This window comes from Micromys minutus, assembly GCF_963924665.1.
Source record: "Micromys minutus genome assembly, chromosome: 22".
NCBI lineage: Eukaryota > Metazoa > Chordata > Mammalia > Rodentia > Muridae > Micromys > Micromys minutus.
Genome location: NC_137957.1, coordinates 25,373,816 through 25,392,396, shown reverse-complemented (window position 1 = coordinate 25,392,396; position 18,581 = coordinate 25,373,816). Strand labels below are relative to the sequence as shown.

At 35.3% G+C, this 18,581-nt stretch overlaps 1 protein-coding gene across 2 annotated transcripts in view; it reads right to left on the bottom strand.

Annotated features, from left to right (window-relative positions):
• Positions 1 to 18,581, bottom strand: part of OTOGL (otogelin like) — a gene marked incomplete at both ends in the record, with an annotated part of 132,302 nt that overhangs the window by 16,530 nt on the left and 97,191 nt on the right. For both annotated transcript variants that reach the window (XM_080935537.1, XM_080935538.1), the window contains 15 exons: positions 281 to 382; positions 1,537 to 1,644; positions 1,888 to 1,992; positions 2,390 to 2,602; positions 3,535 to 3,720; positions 4,625 to 4,766; positions 6,594 to 6,808; positions 9,077 to 9,266; positions 11,055 to 11,147; positions 11,234 to 11,257; positions 11,477 to 11,619; positions 12,398 to 12,575; positions 14,860 to 14,909; positions 17,687 to 17,728; positions 18,072 to 18,151. In XM_080935537.1, coding sequence (XP_080791663.1) covers positions 281 to 382; positions 1,537 to 1,644; positions 1,888 to 1,992; positions 2,390 to 2,602; positions 3,535 to 3,720; positions 4,625 to 4,766; positions 6,594 to 6,808; positions 9,077 to 9,266; positions 11,055 to 11,147; positions 11,234 to 11,257; positions 11,477 to 11,619; positions 12,398 to 12,575; positions 14,860 to 14,909; positions 17,687 to 17,728; positions 18,072 to 18,151 — 1,871 coding nt within the window. The remainder of the gene's footprint in view (positions 1 to 280; positions 383 to 1,536; positions 1,645 to 1,887; positions 1,993 to 2,389; positions 2,603 to 3,534; positions 3,721 to 4,624; positions 4,767 to 6,593; positions 6,809 to 9,076; positions 9,267 to 11,054; positions 11,148 to 11,233; positions 11,258 to 11,476; positions 11,620 to 12,397; positions 12,576 to 14,859; positions 14,910 to 17,686; positions 17,729 to 18,071; positions 18,152 to 18,581) is intronic.

Below are 18,581 nucleotides of genomic sequence, written 5' to 3'. Positions count from 1 at the left end.
CTTTCATTTCCAAGGTGTGCAGTTTCTAGCTCCCAGAGGCTGCTTCTTCCACCTCCTACCTGCCAAGTGCTCCTGAGGATAGCACGAATGCTCATTTAGCAATGGTAATTGAACTATCTAACATAGTTCATCCAACAAAGACCCCAGCCAGACAAAGGAGTCTGCATTAACAGTGTCGCTATATATACGCCAGATGTCTTAAATATCTAACTCTTTTTGGACCTCTCAGAGACACATTTAAATGTTTTTAAATGGTGTAAATGTTTTTAAATGGGCTTACCGCAGTAGTACTGAGGACAACACAAATGTGTAGTATGGAGATTAACTGTGAGGAATTCCCCATCAGTACATTGTGGAGCCGGTTCAGTGCATGTCTTACAAACTAAAGGTTAGAAAAGCAAACACCAAAGTCATACTATGAGAAATAAAATTAAGGATTAGTTCAGATTATAAACCAAGTCAAAATAGAGTATAATATGTTTCATTGGGAAGGAGAAAATAATGCATAGCTCCTTACTGCCTAAATGTGCAACTTTATGCTTTCTAAGTACAATATAAAAGATGACATCTATCAGAAATATAAGCCATTTACCTACAGAATAATTTATTCTTATTTAAAGCAAACTACCAATGGTGAATTTACTGCCTTAATTATTTTTTTCATTGATTAGTCTCACTTATGGTTGAGTCATCCCTCCCAGATCTGAAAAATTTCTGAATGACTCTGACAAATGACTCATCTACAGAGTCCTTACAGAGACTGTTAATAAAGGGGCCTTATCCTGACCATCTACCTTGTGGGAAAACCCATGTCTGTTTAATCAGAATCTCTTTAGAAGGAAATGAGAACAAAGACACACTAGAACAGGAAACTGATAGATGTGCCATTTCTTCTTCCTCTTGAGCTTTTGTACTTGCCCCTATATCTTTGTTCAAGCTTGATCTAGCCACTTGCAGTAGTCATGGAAACTTAAAGGAATTCTAGTACATGTCATATGATGTCTAGTATAATAATTGGCTTGAACTGGAGGCAGGGCTGAAGGAGGGGTGGAGTTCTTCATAGTATTCACTCTCTAGTTCATAAAACTGAATACTTTCCACTGGCTATATCCTAGATGTTTTGTTTATATACACCTATCCTCTCTAGGGCCCATCATAGTTCACAGGTGATATATAGAAATTACATTTTATTATGGTATTACATGTCATAGTACAGTGCATTATTCTAGTCTTCTGAAAGCCCATGCTAAGGTTTCTCTTTCAAAGATAGATATTTGCCACGTTAAAGAAGAGTCTTGGCTCCATTATTTTGATTATGCTTGGACAGCTACTGAGAGTTTTGTGGATGGAGTAGGTAATGGCTGTAATAGTATTGAGAGTTGTTTACAACGTACTCTGTTTTCTGCCCTTCTCCTTCAGTTCAGTTCCCATTATATGACATAATGCTGCTTCTCAAAAGTCCCATGAAATTCAAAGCAAATAGACATTCCCCATATCCTTACTCTTCTTACTGCATCCCGACTTGAGAGCACTCACCGCAGGAAGGGTAGAAACAGCAAGGTTCTCCTTGTCGAACTTGAAGCACAAACTGGTCGTCTCTGCAGACTGGTGTTGAAATACTGGGACATTTCAAGGTATCACATTCTGCAGAATCACAAATGTATTTGAACACTTGTAAGAGTTGAAATAATAAAATGAATTAAAATAAGATAATACTATTTTTCCTATCTGAACTGAGTGGCAATCTTAACATAAAGGCTTGTGTTGGGCATTAGCAACTTCACAATCTCTTATAATGAATCCACTCTTAGATACCCACTGGAAGAGGGCCCAATCCATGATTCTGCATGGATTAGCTGTCTTACTTTCCACAGTGGATTAACTTACCACATTCATACTGTGGGCAACAAGAAAGAACACTATAGCCAATGATCAACTTCTGGCTGCTTGTGCATATCGGGATGGTCCTGTCACACAAAGTCATGTCACAGCCTAGAAATAAGCAGTACAGTGTTACAATTGTACTGAGTGCCACTGGGGTCTTCTGCTGCCGACTCAGAGTGGGGACCTGGCTCTGACAAATGTGTTCTCACTCTGCAGTGAAGCCCATCCCGCCCCAAACTGGGAGGCATATGGAAAGCACCAGCTCCAAGGACTTCCTGAAATTAACCTGCATCTCTTATTGTCACAAGTCAGAGACTCTGAGTCCCGATTCTTGTCCCACGTTACTGCGTCTTATTAATATTTACTGACAAGTTTTTTTTTTAACATGTATTCACACAACTTGCTTTGAAAACAAATGTCTTTTATGGAAGTACTTCACTGTTAACCTGACACGTTTTTCAGACTGGGTGCCCACTTACGGGGCTCCAGTTTCTTCTATACATACCACAGACTTCTTTAGAACAGCAGGTCAGCTTATCAACAAAGCCTATTACCACTTCAGCTTCTCGCTCACAGATGGGGGAAGGCTCTTCTTCACAGACAGGATCTACAGGAATAATGCTCCCATCCTCCAGACATTGATAGAGAGCACATTCATCAATGCCACCATTCCAAATCTCCCCAGCACTGCGGGGGTGATCTTCACTGTCTGTACAAACTTCAAAAGACCAGCAATGTCATTTCATTTACAGCTGAGCACTAAAGCAAGCCATGTCATAGTGGGTTGTGTTTTGCTTTGTTTTGGTTTGGTTTTTTGACAATGGCTTGATCCACCAACATAGTAACAAGTCATGACTCTGTACTTTACCAGATTCCTTTGTCTTGATTCAGCTAATACACTGCATTTTTCTTTAACCAAAGTTAATATTTAAATAAAGTCCACAGAAAATATTGTCATTTCCTACTACCTTCCACAGTTACTTGCCTTGCTGGCAGCCACAATTTTGTTTCTGAAAGTGTCCTTATTCTAATCCACCTGTCCTCCCATTTAATTATTGACAAAATTACTTTTGTTCTTGCCATAATTAAGCCCCATGTGACTGACAAAGTGCTGTGCTATAACATCCAGAATTCTATGTTTTTTAAACCTGCCATAACCATGAAGATAATATGCTAAAATTAACTTGAACACAAACCTAGAGTACTTACCTGTTTTCTCCTAAATGCACAAAATGTTATTTTAACTATCTTCTGTCTTTCTGGTCTAACCTTCAGGACTAAGTACCATTGATTTATTTATTTTACTGATACATACCCTGAGACTCACAGAGACAAAAATGGATCTCTACACAAAACAATTAGAACTTAAATTGATCCCACAAAATGCTTTAATTCTTAATTTACCTCATTTTTCCTAGTTATTAATATACACACACATAAAGATTGAAGACCGTCATCACAAAAGATCCTAAATTTAAATCCAAGTGGAGTGATATTAAAAGAAAACTACGATTTTATTTTCTTCCAACGCCTGGGTCATCTTTAATTAGTTTCCCTCAACATGTATTTCTAATATCTAAAAATATTGCATATCACATCTGTGTGTGATTGCTGCATCACTGAGCAATCATTTTATACTCTAGTCCTTACCACATTCTTGCTCTGGGATGCATAGAGTTTTATCTGGCCGGTGAAGAATAGTTCCATCTTTGCACACACAGTCTTCTCTCAAATTTACACATGAGGTGTGTCCGTAGAACCATTTATTGAGACACGTTCTTGCTTCACATGGTCTCACACAGGGCTGATATTCCTTTCCTTCTGGACAGCTCAGGGCTGTAAACAATAAAGAACAAAATTTTTTAATAACCAAGGTAAACTACGTAAATTCTGATTGAGAGAGGGGTCTGCTTGTTTTATAGAGAGAAGTTCTATAAACTTTAGTTTCATTAAAGATTATTTTTCATTTACTACATAAGCCCAAATAAAGGCATCCTTCAAGTGTTTAGATAGGATTCAATGTTGCAATTTAAAGTATTTATTTAATTGATATCATATATATATAATATATAAAATTATAATCTATAATATAATATACAATATTTTAAACATATACAATATATACATATATCCACAATATTTAGTCCAAGTCACTTTCACACAAATATAGTTAAATATAAAAAAGTTCCTGCTCTATGCAACTAGAGGACATATTATGTCTCTACAGGATAAACACAGAAATGCTCCTTAAATATGTAATTGAAACCAATGTAAAAAAAAATTAAAAAAAACAAGAAAAAAATGCTTCCTATAGAGGACCAGTCATTTACTGCTGAGCAGTTTCTAAACAATATTTTAGAACACTCTTATTGATTTCCACTGTTCTTAAAAAGTCATGCTGGTCAAAAATGAATACTCAGGTTGTGGAAGTTTGTACTAATGGGTAAGATCTTAATCGGGGACAGTCTCACAGTGAACCTGGATATGGTAGATATTCATTATGAATCAGGAATGGCGATTCCCCCAGTAACACAGTAGACAGGAGAATGGTGCACAGAAACGGATTCCTTCTTATGGCTATAGCTTAGTGACACCACATACAGTGTGTCATTTTTCTTGCTCCCAGTTACTTTAGATTTACTAAGTAATTTTATGACAAAAGGTGAAAGGAAGAAAGGGTTGTAAAGAGGAGAATGTTCTATAATGGTTAGGAGTTTTCACTGTGCTAGAGTTAACTCACGGCAATAGTCCGGTGTGCGCCACTGAATGCAGATATCAAACTTGTTACACAGAGCCACATATGCAGAAACTGCATCACATTCATAGCTCCAGAAGTAGGTGTAGTTGATCCACATTTTTTCACAAAAGTCTCTTGGTGAAACCTATAGATACATTTTACCATATAATAAACTATGTCACTTTTTTTACTTTCTCAAAGGCCCTGAACTAACCCAAAACCATTCAACAAACCAGGAAAAGCATGCCTTCAGTGCCAGTACATGAGATCCACAGGCAAGAAGATTGATGCAAGTTTGAGGCCAGCTTGGTCTACACAACAAGTCAAGTTCACCAGGCCTATTGTACTGGCTGGTTTTGTGTCAACTTGACACAAGCTGGAGTTATTACAGAGAAAGGAGCCTCAGTTAAGAAAATGTCGCCATGAGATCCAGATGTAAGACATTTTCTCAACTAGTGATCAATGAGGAAGGTCCAGCCCATTGTGGATGGTTCCATCTCTGGGCTGGTTGACCTTGGTTCTATAAGAAAGCAAGCTGAGCAAGCCAGGGGAAGCAAGCCAGTAAGTGACATCCCTCCATGGTCCCTGTATCAGCTCCTGCTTCCTCACCTGCTTGGGTTGAAGTCCTGACTTTCTTGGGTTGAAGTCCTGAATTATGATGAACAGCAATATGGAAGTGTAATCTGAATTAACCCTTTCCTCCCCAACTTGCTTCTTATCATGATGTTTTCTGCAGGAATAGAAACCCTAACTAAAACACCTATATGGTAATACTATGCTTGACATGACAAAATAAACTTTAAAAAGTAAATAAATTGATAATGGCTTTAAAATGGATTTGAATAATAAAAAATTCATGTGTGTTTTATTTTTATGTGCATGCATTTACAATATTAAACATTAAATTTTGAGGTAAAACAACTCCTCTAGAAAGACTTCTTTTGCCCACTTTGAGCCCTTTGTGCACTCTCCCAGGGAATTCATGGTCCAGGCTGACCACAGAATCTGCTCTTTTCTGTCTAGTATAGTCATACATCTTGAGTTCCTTCCCACCTACAACTTCCTTCCTCTTCTTCCTACACTCCCCTTCACCTATATCTAATGTTTTGAACTTCCTTGGTATTCTCCTTTTGTAAACTTTTATATCAAATGTTCCCTTCTATTTCCTGTGTCTAGGGCTTTCTCTGTCCTCCTCATTTCTGTCTTCTTGTGCTTCTGTACATCTTGGATATGTATATTTCCCTAAGGCTTTTCCAAGGCTGGGTTCATATGCATCTCCCTATTTTGTATTACAAATGTCTACTCACAGATTTCCCTCCTTTTAGATTTCTTGAAGGTCTAGGGAAGCCTTATTTGTGCATCTCAGGATTCTAGCACAGTGCCTATTATATGCTAGAGTCACTAACTCCATTAAATGGCATATAAAATTCTGTACTAGTTTATCCTTTTTTAAAAAAACAATTTAATAAACACAGATCTCTTAAAATATTTACTAATGACTTGAACTGAGAAATCAAGAGAATGAGAAAAAAAGTCAGATAAGCTGAGGAAACAAAAGAACACAAAGATCAATTAAATTCATTGCAATGGCCATGATACAGGAATCTACACCTAGAATGTAGCATTATAGGAATGGATTAAGACTTCAGTGTCTGTAATTTTATCTCATGAATATCAAGCACCATTTATCTCATTCGGCTAGAGTCATTTATTTGTGGAAAGGAGATCCATTTCCATAAAATTTATACAATTCTAACAAAATGTAACAGAACAAAACCAATAATTATTTTTCCTATTCCTATAAGTTCATAAAGAATAAGAGTCACCAAGTTTCTAACATACTAATAAAAGAATGGGAGAGAACTTATTCTGAGTAGAAGAACACCATGGTATGAATGGAAGCCTATTGATACCTTTTTCCCCTCAGAAATTCTAATGAGGATGCTCTTGTTTCTGGCTGCCTTTAACTTACTTTGTCATGGCATGGGATGAAGCCTTCTCTGTTCAGTAACTCAATACAATGGCTGCAGTCATACTCAGTACAGTTCCTCACAGGTCTTCTCATTGTCACTTCAAATGATTTCTCAATTTCCCAGCTCCCAATAAATAACTCTATGTCTTCCATGTTGGTAATAATGGTGCCGTTCTGCATCCTGAGGTCATCATCTGGATTGTCATTGCAAATTCCTTGAAAGAACATGTGGCTTTTAGATGGAAAAAGTTTCCACTATCACAAAATGCAGGCAATGCAACTAAATAGGCTAAATTTTTTTTGTTAAAGGGATGAATAATTGACTTGAATGAGATTAGAAACAGCTAAATTTGTGTATCTTTTGACTATAGCATTGAAAGATCCTTTAAAATTATGATGGTTTTTAATAAATTGTTTATGTTAAATGAATATGAAGAAAATCTTGTATATAAGAATTCTGTTCCTATAGTCCTTAAGTTAAAATAAAGTGTATGCATCCTAGAACAGCAAATATTTGATAAATAAATTTCAGCCTCAAAACTTGAGAATTCCATTCTCAGAAAAAAAGCCCTTTTCTAAACATACTAAATTTTTCCCTTCAATAATTCTTCTTCTGTTATTTAGCTCATGACATAACTCCAGGAATAGGTCATTGCAGTGGTTAGTGCTAGCTATTAATGTTACACAGTGTAGAGTTATCTAGGAAACAATGTATGAACACACCTTTCAGATATTGTCTAGAGTTTGTGCATGTCACTTGAAGAACAAAGATAAATTCCATATGAGGATATCACTGTCGGTATTTGAACTAGAATTGGTGGTTAGAAATAATCTTTCTTCCAAGTATTCTGACTTATTTTCATTTTAGAGCCTTAAAATTATTTAAGGAAGACCAGACACATTAGTTTACTCTTCATCTGTGAAGTCTAAACTCAAGCAAAGTATAGAGAAATGCCCCCAGGCTCCTGATTAAACTTCACCCATATCTTACCCCACATTAATGTGTCACTTTTCTTAACTCTCAGGATTGTATACCATAAAACATGTGAATTAAACATTTTATTTAAGCATAAAATTATAACTCCAAATCAGGACTATCAGCAAAATAGATTGTTGACTTCTATAGATAACGTCATGAATCAAAGAATTCTCAGTTCTATGTATTTTTCCATTAATTATTTAACTAATTTACATACTATTTCCTCCTCTGTTTTTCTTTATGTCTAAACTTTTATAGTCAGATATAGTGCCAAAATATGTTTTTAGTTTCAAATACATTTCAAAAATATTTTTGCTCTAGCCACCATGCAAGGGATTGACAATACTATAAAGGAGGTGATGCCAACAATGGAGTCCCTTCTAGAATCCTAAGTTTGGACCTCACACTTTATCACTAGTTTGGCACTCAGAATAGCAGTCCTGAAAAACACAGACATCACTTCAATTAACAGACATCTCCCACTGCAGAATCAAAGCACTTTGGAACTGGTCTGTGACTAGCACAAAGGTAACCCTAGTCTTTTCCCTATACTACTTACTTAGAATCTAGTTAGCCAAATGACTAGCTTCACAAGAACAAAAAGAAATGATGAAAATCAAATAAAAACCAATCCATGTATAAAAGGTGAATTTTATAAATAAATATAAATTCTGAAAGTTGTCTTTATTACTCAATAACTAGTTAACTGATTTTTATAATCAATAATAACTGCTTCTAGAATGATAACATTATGTCCCCATAAAATCTTGTGCTACTTTTAACATATTCTCAATAGTAAAAAAATATGTAAGTCATACTTACCAAAATACCAATGTGTATGCAGTTCAAAAAACTAATATTATATTTAAATCACATCACTATGAAAAGTCATTATGTTGAATTCTCAAAGAGACAGCAGGTCTATTTCCAAATTTTGCTATATGGCTGCAGATAAAACTAATTTGACTTATAATTCTTTAAGTGTGTGTTAAATATGAAAATACTAAGCCTCTGGATAATGGCAAACATGAACTGTATACTTCACAATAGAACTGGTGTGAATATTTTAGAAAAGTGAACTCTTCTAAGTTGGCATATGTTTTATCCAGATTTTAGACATAAAAATGCAAGAAAGAAGCAAATATATAAAAAGACTTTAACCTTTGTGTATCTTATTTTTATCACATAAATTAAGATAACCCTGGGACCAATTTCACAATGCAGGTTATAGTTAAGTGAATTAAAATATAACTAACAACTAATGAACTTTCAGTAAACAAGTTATTACAAGTATATAGTATAGTAAGATCCACAACTATGCTTTATAATATAATAGCCAACCTTAAATACTATTTATTTCATAATCTTTCTAATGTACTCATATGTAGAATTAAAAATAAAAACTACATCTCAACCTGAGAAGTGGTCTATTTGGGTCCAAAACAATGTAGTGTAAGAAGGAAAATACATTTTTAAAATGAGACATTTCAAAATCATTGCTCACCACAAAGCCCTTCTGTGTAAGATGACAAGTTAAACTGGGGACCGAAGTGAATATCTATGATTCCTGTAAGGTGAGCCCATTTTATGATTAAGCCAGCAGGAGTAGTAATCACATACATTGTTCCAGAGTCTTCTATGAGAAGCTCATGACTTGAAAAGGGCAAAGGCACAACAATAGAATCCACATCTACCTAGAATAACATATGCATAGACTTTAGGAGAATATTTCTTAAAATACAGAACTTAAAACCAGGCTTTTATATAATGCCAGATGTTTTAGCATGTAAAATTTTACTTCTCTGTCATCACATGCCTTCTGATATCTCCATGTCTCTCTTGTTTACACTTTACTATGCCTTGATATATACAGAGTTGTCTCTTTGTATTTTATTTTTCTTGTAAGGTAATTTTGTCTCATATATTTGCTTATCTTTTATACCTTCAATATATGGTAATTAGACAATTATTTACTAATACTAATTTAAGATAACAAATTTTTTTTCTTCTAAATCAGGATTCAAGAGTAATAATTTTCAAGAGAAATTTCTATCAAACTTAATAAAGATTAAGAATATCAGTGATTATACTTCCTTGGTTTTGTATAGATTTTGGACTTAATCTTCAGACTGTCCACTTGATAATCTTAATGTAGGCAGGACAAGGAGATGATTCCTTTAAAAACAGGGGTTTGAAGTTACTGTAGTGATATGAGCTGTTGAGTAACAGTTATGTTGGTAAAGTTATATCTCATCAATCTTCTGGTTCTTTATCTTTGTATCTGCTCCTGTGGTCTCTTCCACTCTAACTCTTAAGACTTCAGGAGTCACCTCCCCCACACAAGCCTGTTTGACCTTTTTTGTGTCATTTCTTTTCCGTATTTCTCTGATATATTACTCACAATGGTATCCTGGACCTCCCCATTCCAACCTCTAGACATGCATACAAAACCCACACAACTGCATGTTAATTGAGATCAGAATCGGTGTTATATGACCCTTATCACCTCTAAGAATAATTTTATAACTAGTTATTAGTTAAACAGATGACTAGCAATTGGCCACAAATAAGCTCAAATTGGGATAAAAAGTAATCCTCTTCATTCAAATACTCAAAATAATAGCACCAACTATATTTGAGTTTATTTACTATATAGTCTATCAACTTCAATCAAAATTAAATTATGTAAATTCTATCATCTAAAAATTACTGTATCTATGTACTTTAGATTTTTACTTAAACTCTATCTTATTTTACACTAATATTAATATTAATTATATCCCAGAATCTATGGAAGTATGGTAATTGAGTAAATTGTATCTAGAAAGCAAGTTAATATGCTATTCTTGTGAAACCAAAACATTGTACATTTTCTCTTATTCTTTTGAATGACTCATTCAGTACTGAATGATGCATCCAAACAACTCATCTCACTTGTTAAACAAATTCCTTGGTATTAGAAATTTTTCTGTAAAGCTATTCAATTCCATTTGAGCATTTTGTACTTTTTTGCATACGTTTAGGTTATTACAATAAATGTAAATATGGGTTTTTTTCTATTTTAGTAGTAGTGCCAATATTTCCAAACCAGACAGTCTGCCCTTCTCCTGTGTTCTTCCATGGTCAGTTATTTGCTGCTACTGTTTCCTACATCCTCTTTTACATCCTTTCTCTTCATCTGACTTGAAACATGAACTTGGGAAGGACAAACTTGGTGACTCACACATCATCTGAGAGTGTTGGCAGGTTTACCGTAGCCCTGCTTTGGTCTCAGGAAGGATAAATATTAGAAATGACTTTATATAAATGGAGGGAAAATATCAAACTACGAAACACATCTAACTTTCCATGAAAAAAATATTTAGCCCAGTGAACAATCAATATACAGCAATACATTTAATTCCTTATTCTGTGGAAATTATTGTTTTGCATGATTTCCTATTTTAATCCTATGTGAGAACATCTTCATTGTATTTTCTTACCTTTCTTGTCACTCTGTTGATAAGTATTTTGTGTATAGATGTTGTCACATTTAGCTTCTTAAAGCAAAGTCCTGAGATCCGTCCAGAAGAAGCCTTTATTTAGAAATTAAAATTTGATGATATTAAATAGTTTTAGTGATAAGCGAAATTAACTTACTAAATTATTTGCAAATACTCACTGGTTTTTTAAGGGCATTTCCATTCTGTGGAAATAAAGCAAAAGGAAAGAAACAAGTTTAAAGAAAATATATTGATTGTCCTTCAAAACAATCATGGTTACATTATAATTCTATTAGCATACTTTTATGTGAACATTTCTTTGTTTTCAATATTCAGGATGCCATATTGGTAATCCTAGATGTGACAGTGCTCATGAGCTAGGAATTTAGGAACAAGTGACTACTAGATGGATTATAACATACCTGGCGCATGGAACATTTGTCAACGTGAACAACTACAATTTCTTCGGGAATTCGTACTAAGATGTAAGACGCCATGCTGGATAGCGCGGCACTGTTTCCATCGAATGTAATGATGCTCAGCTCTGACAGCATGGAGCACCGACCTAAGACAAAAACAGTGTACAACACATGCTGGACCTTCTTCCCAACTCCTCTCCTGCTCTTATGTTTTTGATGGTTTATGGGTTTGTTTGTGTGTATACACTTATATGCATGCATCCGTGCACAAGTATGTGTGTGTCCCATTGCTTTTAATCAAGTTTGGCTGTGTAAGCATATATAGGGATTGTTTCCTTTGGTGGAGATAATGTATAAGTAGCCACATTACTGAGAAATATCACTTTCTCTTGCCTGTAGTTCTGTGTGGAGAAGAAGATAAGAGAGAGGATGGTGAGAGGGGCTTTTAGCTAAGGAATACTATATAGGTATGTATACCATTGTTTTTAAAATACATTTGTTAAACATAAATTTCTCAGACCTGCTCTAGGGACCAGAAAGCCTAGAAATGGTATTTAGCACTCTGCTGTAGCGATTTGTCCAGGAGATGCTCATATCAGGAAAAGGCATGATCACAGACAATTATAAGACCTAGTTATTCTATTCATACAGGACTCTGACAATACGACTTTAAAATTTTGAATCTTTATAAGGCTCTCAGTTATAAATTAGAAAATATATTAAAGAATGCCTCATTAAATTATATAAAGAAAACACACACACACACACACACACACATCTTAGGTTTGTTTTTGGCAAAAGCAACTCAAAAAGTCATATAGCAACAACTTGGTCTGGTAACATAAGCTCAAACAAAACAAACGAAAACCTCAACACTCTTCTCTGATTCAGACATTGTTCACCATATGAGAAATGCAAACTTACAGGGACATTCCCACTCAGGGCAGCATATATCAGTGTTCACTTGAACAGGCCATCCTCGGAACCCACAGTCTGGCATGTCCAAGTCCTTCGGACAATTCAGAGACCAGTTGTAAAATGTCCACTCCATGTTAATGCAGATATATTGGCTACAGTTATAAACTGGATCAAATTGTTGAGGCTACGAAAATTAAAAGAGCAAAATTAGTTAAGTTACAAGTCCCCACATGCTTTCACTTGAGCTTTAAATTTTGCATTTATGTTGTTCTCATAAGTATATATTTCATAAATCAAAACAATTTTAAAAACAATTAAAAATTTGCTCCAACTTCTGTTGAAGCATCTCTACAATAAACAACATATAGCTAGGATTTTCTTTAATATTGGTGAGATCATGTGTTTGCTTGGAATTTTTCTAGATCATTTTGTGAGCAGTTTTGTTCAGTAAAACTTATAATTTAATCATATCCAATTACATTTCATTAATAAATCATGTGCAACTAGTGATATGTTCCATCAAATAAATGTTCATGGCTACCAAGTCTCATTGCCTTGAGTTCAACATCACAGGAGAAAATTGATTTCCATAAGCTGTCTTCTGACTTCAATAAATGCCTCATAATATACATGTGTGCACTTGGATGCACACACACACACACACACACACACACACACAGAGAGAGAGAGAGAGAGAGAGAGAGAGAGAGAGAGAAAACACATCCACAGCTGTATGTGTGTGTGTGTGTGTATGTGTGTGTGTGTGTGTATATACATCTTTTTTGATGAAGGATCATAATATTTAAACTTCCTTTCTTCCTTTCTTCCTTCTTTTTTGATGAAGGTTTGAAGGTAGCCCAGGCCTCCCTTGAACTCAGTATATAGACAGGCAAGGATTGCCTTTAACACTTGATTCTCTTGCCTCCGTACCCCACTTGCTATGATTGTACGCATATGTCACCAGGCTGACCTTGGGAACCTCTGAGTATACTAAATTCATACTTGCCTCAGATCTTCCCTTTTATCACACTCCTTTATTAAATCCACCCCTCCAATTTGTCAATGCTAAAGTCTTAAAACTATTGATAATTCTAATATTCACATCTCACATCTAATTTCTTTCAAATTCAGATTCAATGCCCAGTCATTTGTCTACATCACCCCTGTCTAGGCCACCATCTGCTTGTGTCTGGGATGCTAGCTGGCTCTGTTGCCGTTTATAGTCTTTTATACCCCACAGATAAGACAACACCAAGCTGATTCTGAAACGGTTTGGGAGATATGGTTGTTTTATGATTACAAACCTATAGTGCCTTCCTATATCACTTAGAAGAAACCACAGACTTCATAAGAGTCTTCTCACCTAATCACTTTACTTCCTGTTTTGTTCTTCCCTTGCTCATTGCTCTCCTAGTCATGCCTTAACTCTATCGTTATGCTAGACACAGTTTAACCTCAGTTTAACCTTTTCATTTCTGTGGATGGCACCTGAACACTATGCTTGGCCAGATGTGGTACTTGACAAGCACTAGTTGAACAGTAACTAATGAGGATGTGTAGCATCTGAGAAGTAAGGCACCATCTCACCTGAAAAATATTAGTTCTGCAGATCAACAATTCTTTCTTTTTTTGGTTATGGTACACCAATACATTGCATAGAGACTCACATGTAATATCTACACAATAAATATTTTTATAAATCATTGATTTATTGAGAAATCCCACTAAATAATTCTATTTTTCTAATTTTATTGAAAATATATTATCAGGCAATGTATTCTATTTTATGGTTTCTTCTCCCACAACTCCTCTGAGATCATTCCCACTTTCCCTCCACACCCAAGTCCACACCCTTTTTTTTTCTCTTTAGAAAACAAATAGGCATATACAATAATAATAATAATAATAATAATAATAATAATAATAATAATAATAATAATAATAATAAAACAAAAGCACACAAACTGGAATAGGGTAATTCTTTATTAAGATATCATTCTTAAGATTTTATTAACCTGTTCCTTGGTTTTTCTTATTGCACCCAGATATTGATTAGTAAGAATCAGCTGAGATAAGGGGATACAGTTGTGGACTATAGAGATATATCAGTCAGGAAGGTGTTTACCTTTCATGCATAAAACCCGAGCTCAGGCCTTAGAATTCATGCTAAGTAGCTTGGCAAGGAGGAAGACACTTGAAGTTCTAGAACTGGGTTATGACATATTTATTCACAGCTAAACACACATGTACACACACACACACACACATACACACACACTGAAATCATAGTTAAAATAATAATGTATATATTATTTTAACTATGAATTATATAAAAATATAATTCTGCTTCATTTTTAGAAAATACCTGACACTGTACCAGAGAAAGTTTGTGTTCATATAGTGGTGATGCTTGGAATTCTGTAAGTGCTATAAAAAACAATGGGCAGCTGAAAGACACAGAGCCATACCTCACATTCCAATCCTGGGGTTGAAGTCATGTCTGATGGAGTAGCCATGTCTGCATTTATAAGAAAGGAAAATATATCCTTGTTAGTGGGATGGGGGCCACCATAAACAAACACTATGCATGGGTAAAAAAAAAAAAGCCAAGAAATTTTATGTAGGTTATTTCCTTTGTTCTTCCCAAGTTTCAATGAAGCAGACGAAATAATAAAATACCTTTGTAATTTTACAGAAACTGAAATTAAGCCATTGACATACCTAGTAAATAGTATGGGCAGATTCTAACTCAGGATTTCTGATTCTAGAATGCAAGCACTCAATGAAGTCTCTATAAACAGCCCCATTGATTAAATGACATATCATAGTTCTCTAAACAGATAAAAATATCAAGGGAATCACCAAGTATCCCTCAATAGTAACAAATTTCATAGGGCTTTAGCATCAAACTGTGAATCTGGCCCTTTCCCTTGTCAGCCTCCAGCTTGGGCTCAGGCAGAGAGTATATAAAGCTTTGGACCATGTGGTGAGACAGTTTGAGTGTGATGGAGAATCAACACACAGAAGGGAAAGACCCTGTTAACAGGATCATCTACAAGGCACTTTCTACTGCTCTCTATTAGTACTAGAGAAACTTCTGCAACACTCGCTCAGAAGAGTTACAAAAGAGCCAAAGAAAGCTGCTAGAATCTTCCCTAACTAGAATTGCAGTTTATCATTTACATACTGTAAAGAGTTGCCCATGGCAGTTACAAATTATCACAAATTTTAGCAGCTTAAAACATCACCAATTTAGTATATTGCAGTTCTAGAAAACAACGCTAAATTCAATGTACCAGTGCTGCTAGCTTCTGTAAGCCTCAGGGAAGAAAGTGTTTCCTTGGCCCTCTCATCTTCTGTGGATTTTCTGGAATCCTTCGATCATGCTACCCCCATTAATACAGTAAACCTCTCTCTCTCTCTTCTCTCTCTCTCTCTCTCTCTCTCTCTCTCTCTCTCTCTCTCTCTCTTTCTCTCTCTCTCTTTTCTACACACACACACACACACACACACATTTCAGCTGTCACATCATTTTTTTCATGTCATCACTGACCCTTTGCCCCTACAGTTTAAATATGCTTGTTCCACAAAGAGTGACATTATTAGAAGGTGTGGCCTTGCTGGGGTTGGTGTGGCCTTGTTGGAAGAAGTGAGTCACTCTGGGTTAGGTTTTGACATCCTAGCTCAAGCTCTACTCAGTGTGGGAGTGACAGTCTCCACCTGCCTGCCATTGGATTAAGACATAGAACTCTCATCTTCTTCTACAACACCATGTCTACATGAACACTGCCATAATTCCCACCGTGAAGATAATGGACTGAGCCTCTGAAACTACATGCCAGCTCCAGTTAAATGTTGTCCGTTTTAAGATTTGCCTTGGACATGGTGTCTCTTTACAAAAGTGAAACCTAACAAAGGTGCCCTCATGCTTATCAAAACCTCATAACTATATTAAACCTGAACGGGTAATTCAGGTCAAGACTCTAAGTTCAAGGTACAATCATAACTCAATAATTTTATATCAGCAAAGTCCTTTTGACATGAAACAATATACAGAGACCAACATGAAGATGCAGACATAAACTTTTTTGAAGAGTCTTTTGTCATCTACAAGATCACTTCTATAGAATTTTAGTTAATTCTGTAGGTAACCTTTATCTGTGTTCTATTTTAGAATCTCTATCTTAAAGGACAGTTAAACTCTATGTCAAAAATCCCATTTACGGATCATATGAACAATGTTCATGTTATCATACATCTAGATATTGCCTCATGTAGAAAACAAGGTTTAATAGAGACTTAACTGTCATTTCCCAAGTAAAACGATATAAAGTTCTCATCCTGTTATAGAACAAAAGCACAGAGGAGTCTAGTGACGCGGAACTTTTTATGATCTTCATAGCAAAAGACACAATAGTACCCAGAATTATCAGAGTCACCAGCAGTATATGACTATAGAATATGTTCCAGTCACAGAACATTTCATTTATATTAATTTTAATACTCTTTAAGCTTGTTGGTATTTATTACTAAATAGACACCATAGATAGATAGATAGATAGATAGATAGATAGATAGATAGATAGATAGATAGATAGATAGATAGATAGGTAGGTAGGTAGGTAGGTAGGTAGGTAGGTAGGTAGGTAGGTCAATTGATAGATATGTTGCCATTCTGCTCACATTTATGAAGTATAAATTTATGAAGTATATTCTAAATGTAAATTGTTGTGGTTAAGTAGGTTTGAGATGTATGTTGAATATTGATTTGTGATGTCAAAGTAAACACTTGTATTTAGAATTGTCAGTTTATGTCCTTGATGACAGAATATTCAGTCTTATTCCACAGACTTATTTATTCCTACATTCAATGATGTAGGATTTCTGGCCCTTCCCCAACATAAATAATTACAATGATAGATAGATCAATTCCTCATATCTATAAGCATGGAGTGCAGGCTGAGTACTTACCCAGTGACTATTATATAATAAGCTTACAATAAACATTAGCTCATAAGCTCATATTTCCTGAAAAACAACTCCATTACTATGGATTCTGAAAAAATCCTTAATAGTATACACTAACTGAAATGCATAAAGAAGTGGAACAACTACAGAACATGCACACACATACACAACACACACACACACACACACACACACACACACACACACACACACATACACAGCCCTTTAAAAAACAAAAGCCACTTCTGGGATTTTATTCAATTTGGTAGTCCTTTGGCAGCTGGGATAAATTGCAATGCTATCCAGTCCCTGGATATGACAGCTTACCTGGTGGCATTAATGCTGGTTCTGTTGGAATCAGTGGTATGCCTGCAAATAAATAGAGATACCCTGCATTGATCTGTATTCTCATAAAACAAGACCCACCTCATCTACATACAGCTCTTTGGCTTCAAGGAAGTTGTTTTAAGAAAGAAAATATAAAAGATACATGTGAGAAGCAAGGTATAAATGTAGAAAACAGTTGGGAAGTCTTGGGGTTGGTTTGGATTTGTTGTTGTGGTTTTTGTTTGTTTGTTTTAGCTCCATGGGAAGGAGATTGAAATAAGTTATTATTCTCTGTCTCAAACTTCTAATTGTAACCATTTTCCCCAGGGAAATATCATACTTTTTTTTTATTTGTAACAGTAAACTAAGCAAGGTTCATACTTACAGTCTTCTGGATAAACACATTTAAGAGTCACCTCATCCAGGATCATATGCTTGGGGCAGTATGGCAAACACCCTTCAACCCTTTAATGAAAAAATAAATAAAGTAAGTGTAAAGAGAAAAATCTACGTCAAACATGTGTACCTGAGGTTTTGTATGTCTAAGCATTCTTCATCCCCATTACTTGGCACTTGGGAGAACTCTGTTTGCCACGACTGCATAATACTTCTGCAATTCATAAAGCTGCAAACCAGGGGCTCATACATAAGAGCTGTGGTGAAAGTTATGAAGGTAGAATTTGAACACAGAATGTTGAAAGTACATACTTATGTCTGGTTCACTCTAAGCTTGTATTCTCTGACATGGATAGAAACATAAAGGAACAATCTGTGAGGGTTTTAGGGTTTTTGGTTTATATTTGTTTGGTTGACTGATTAGTTGGTTGGTTGGTTGGTTTTGTTCTGCTATAGGGCGTTATTACTTAACTTCTTTAATTTTAAATTTGTGTGTGTG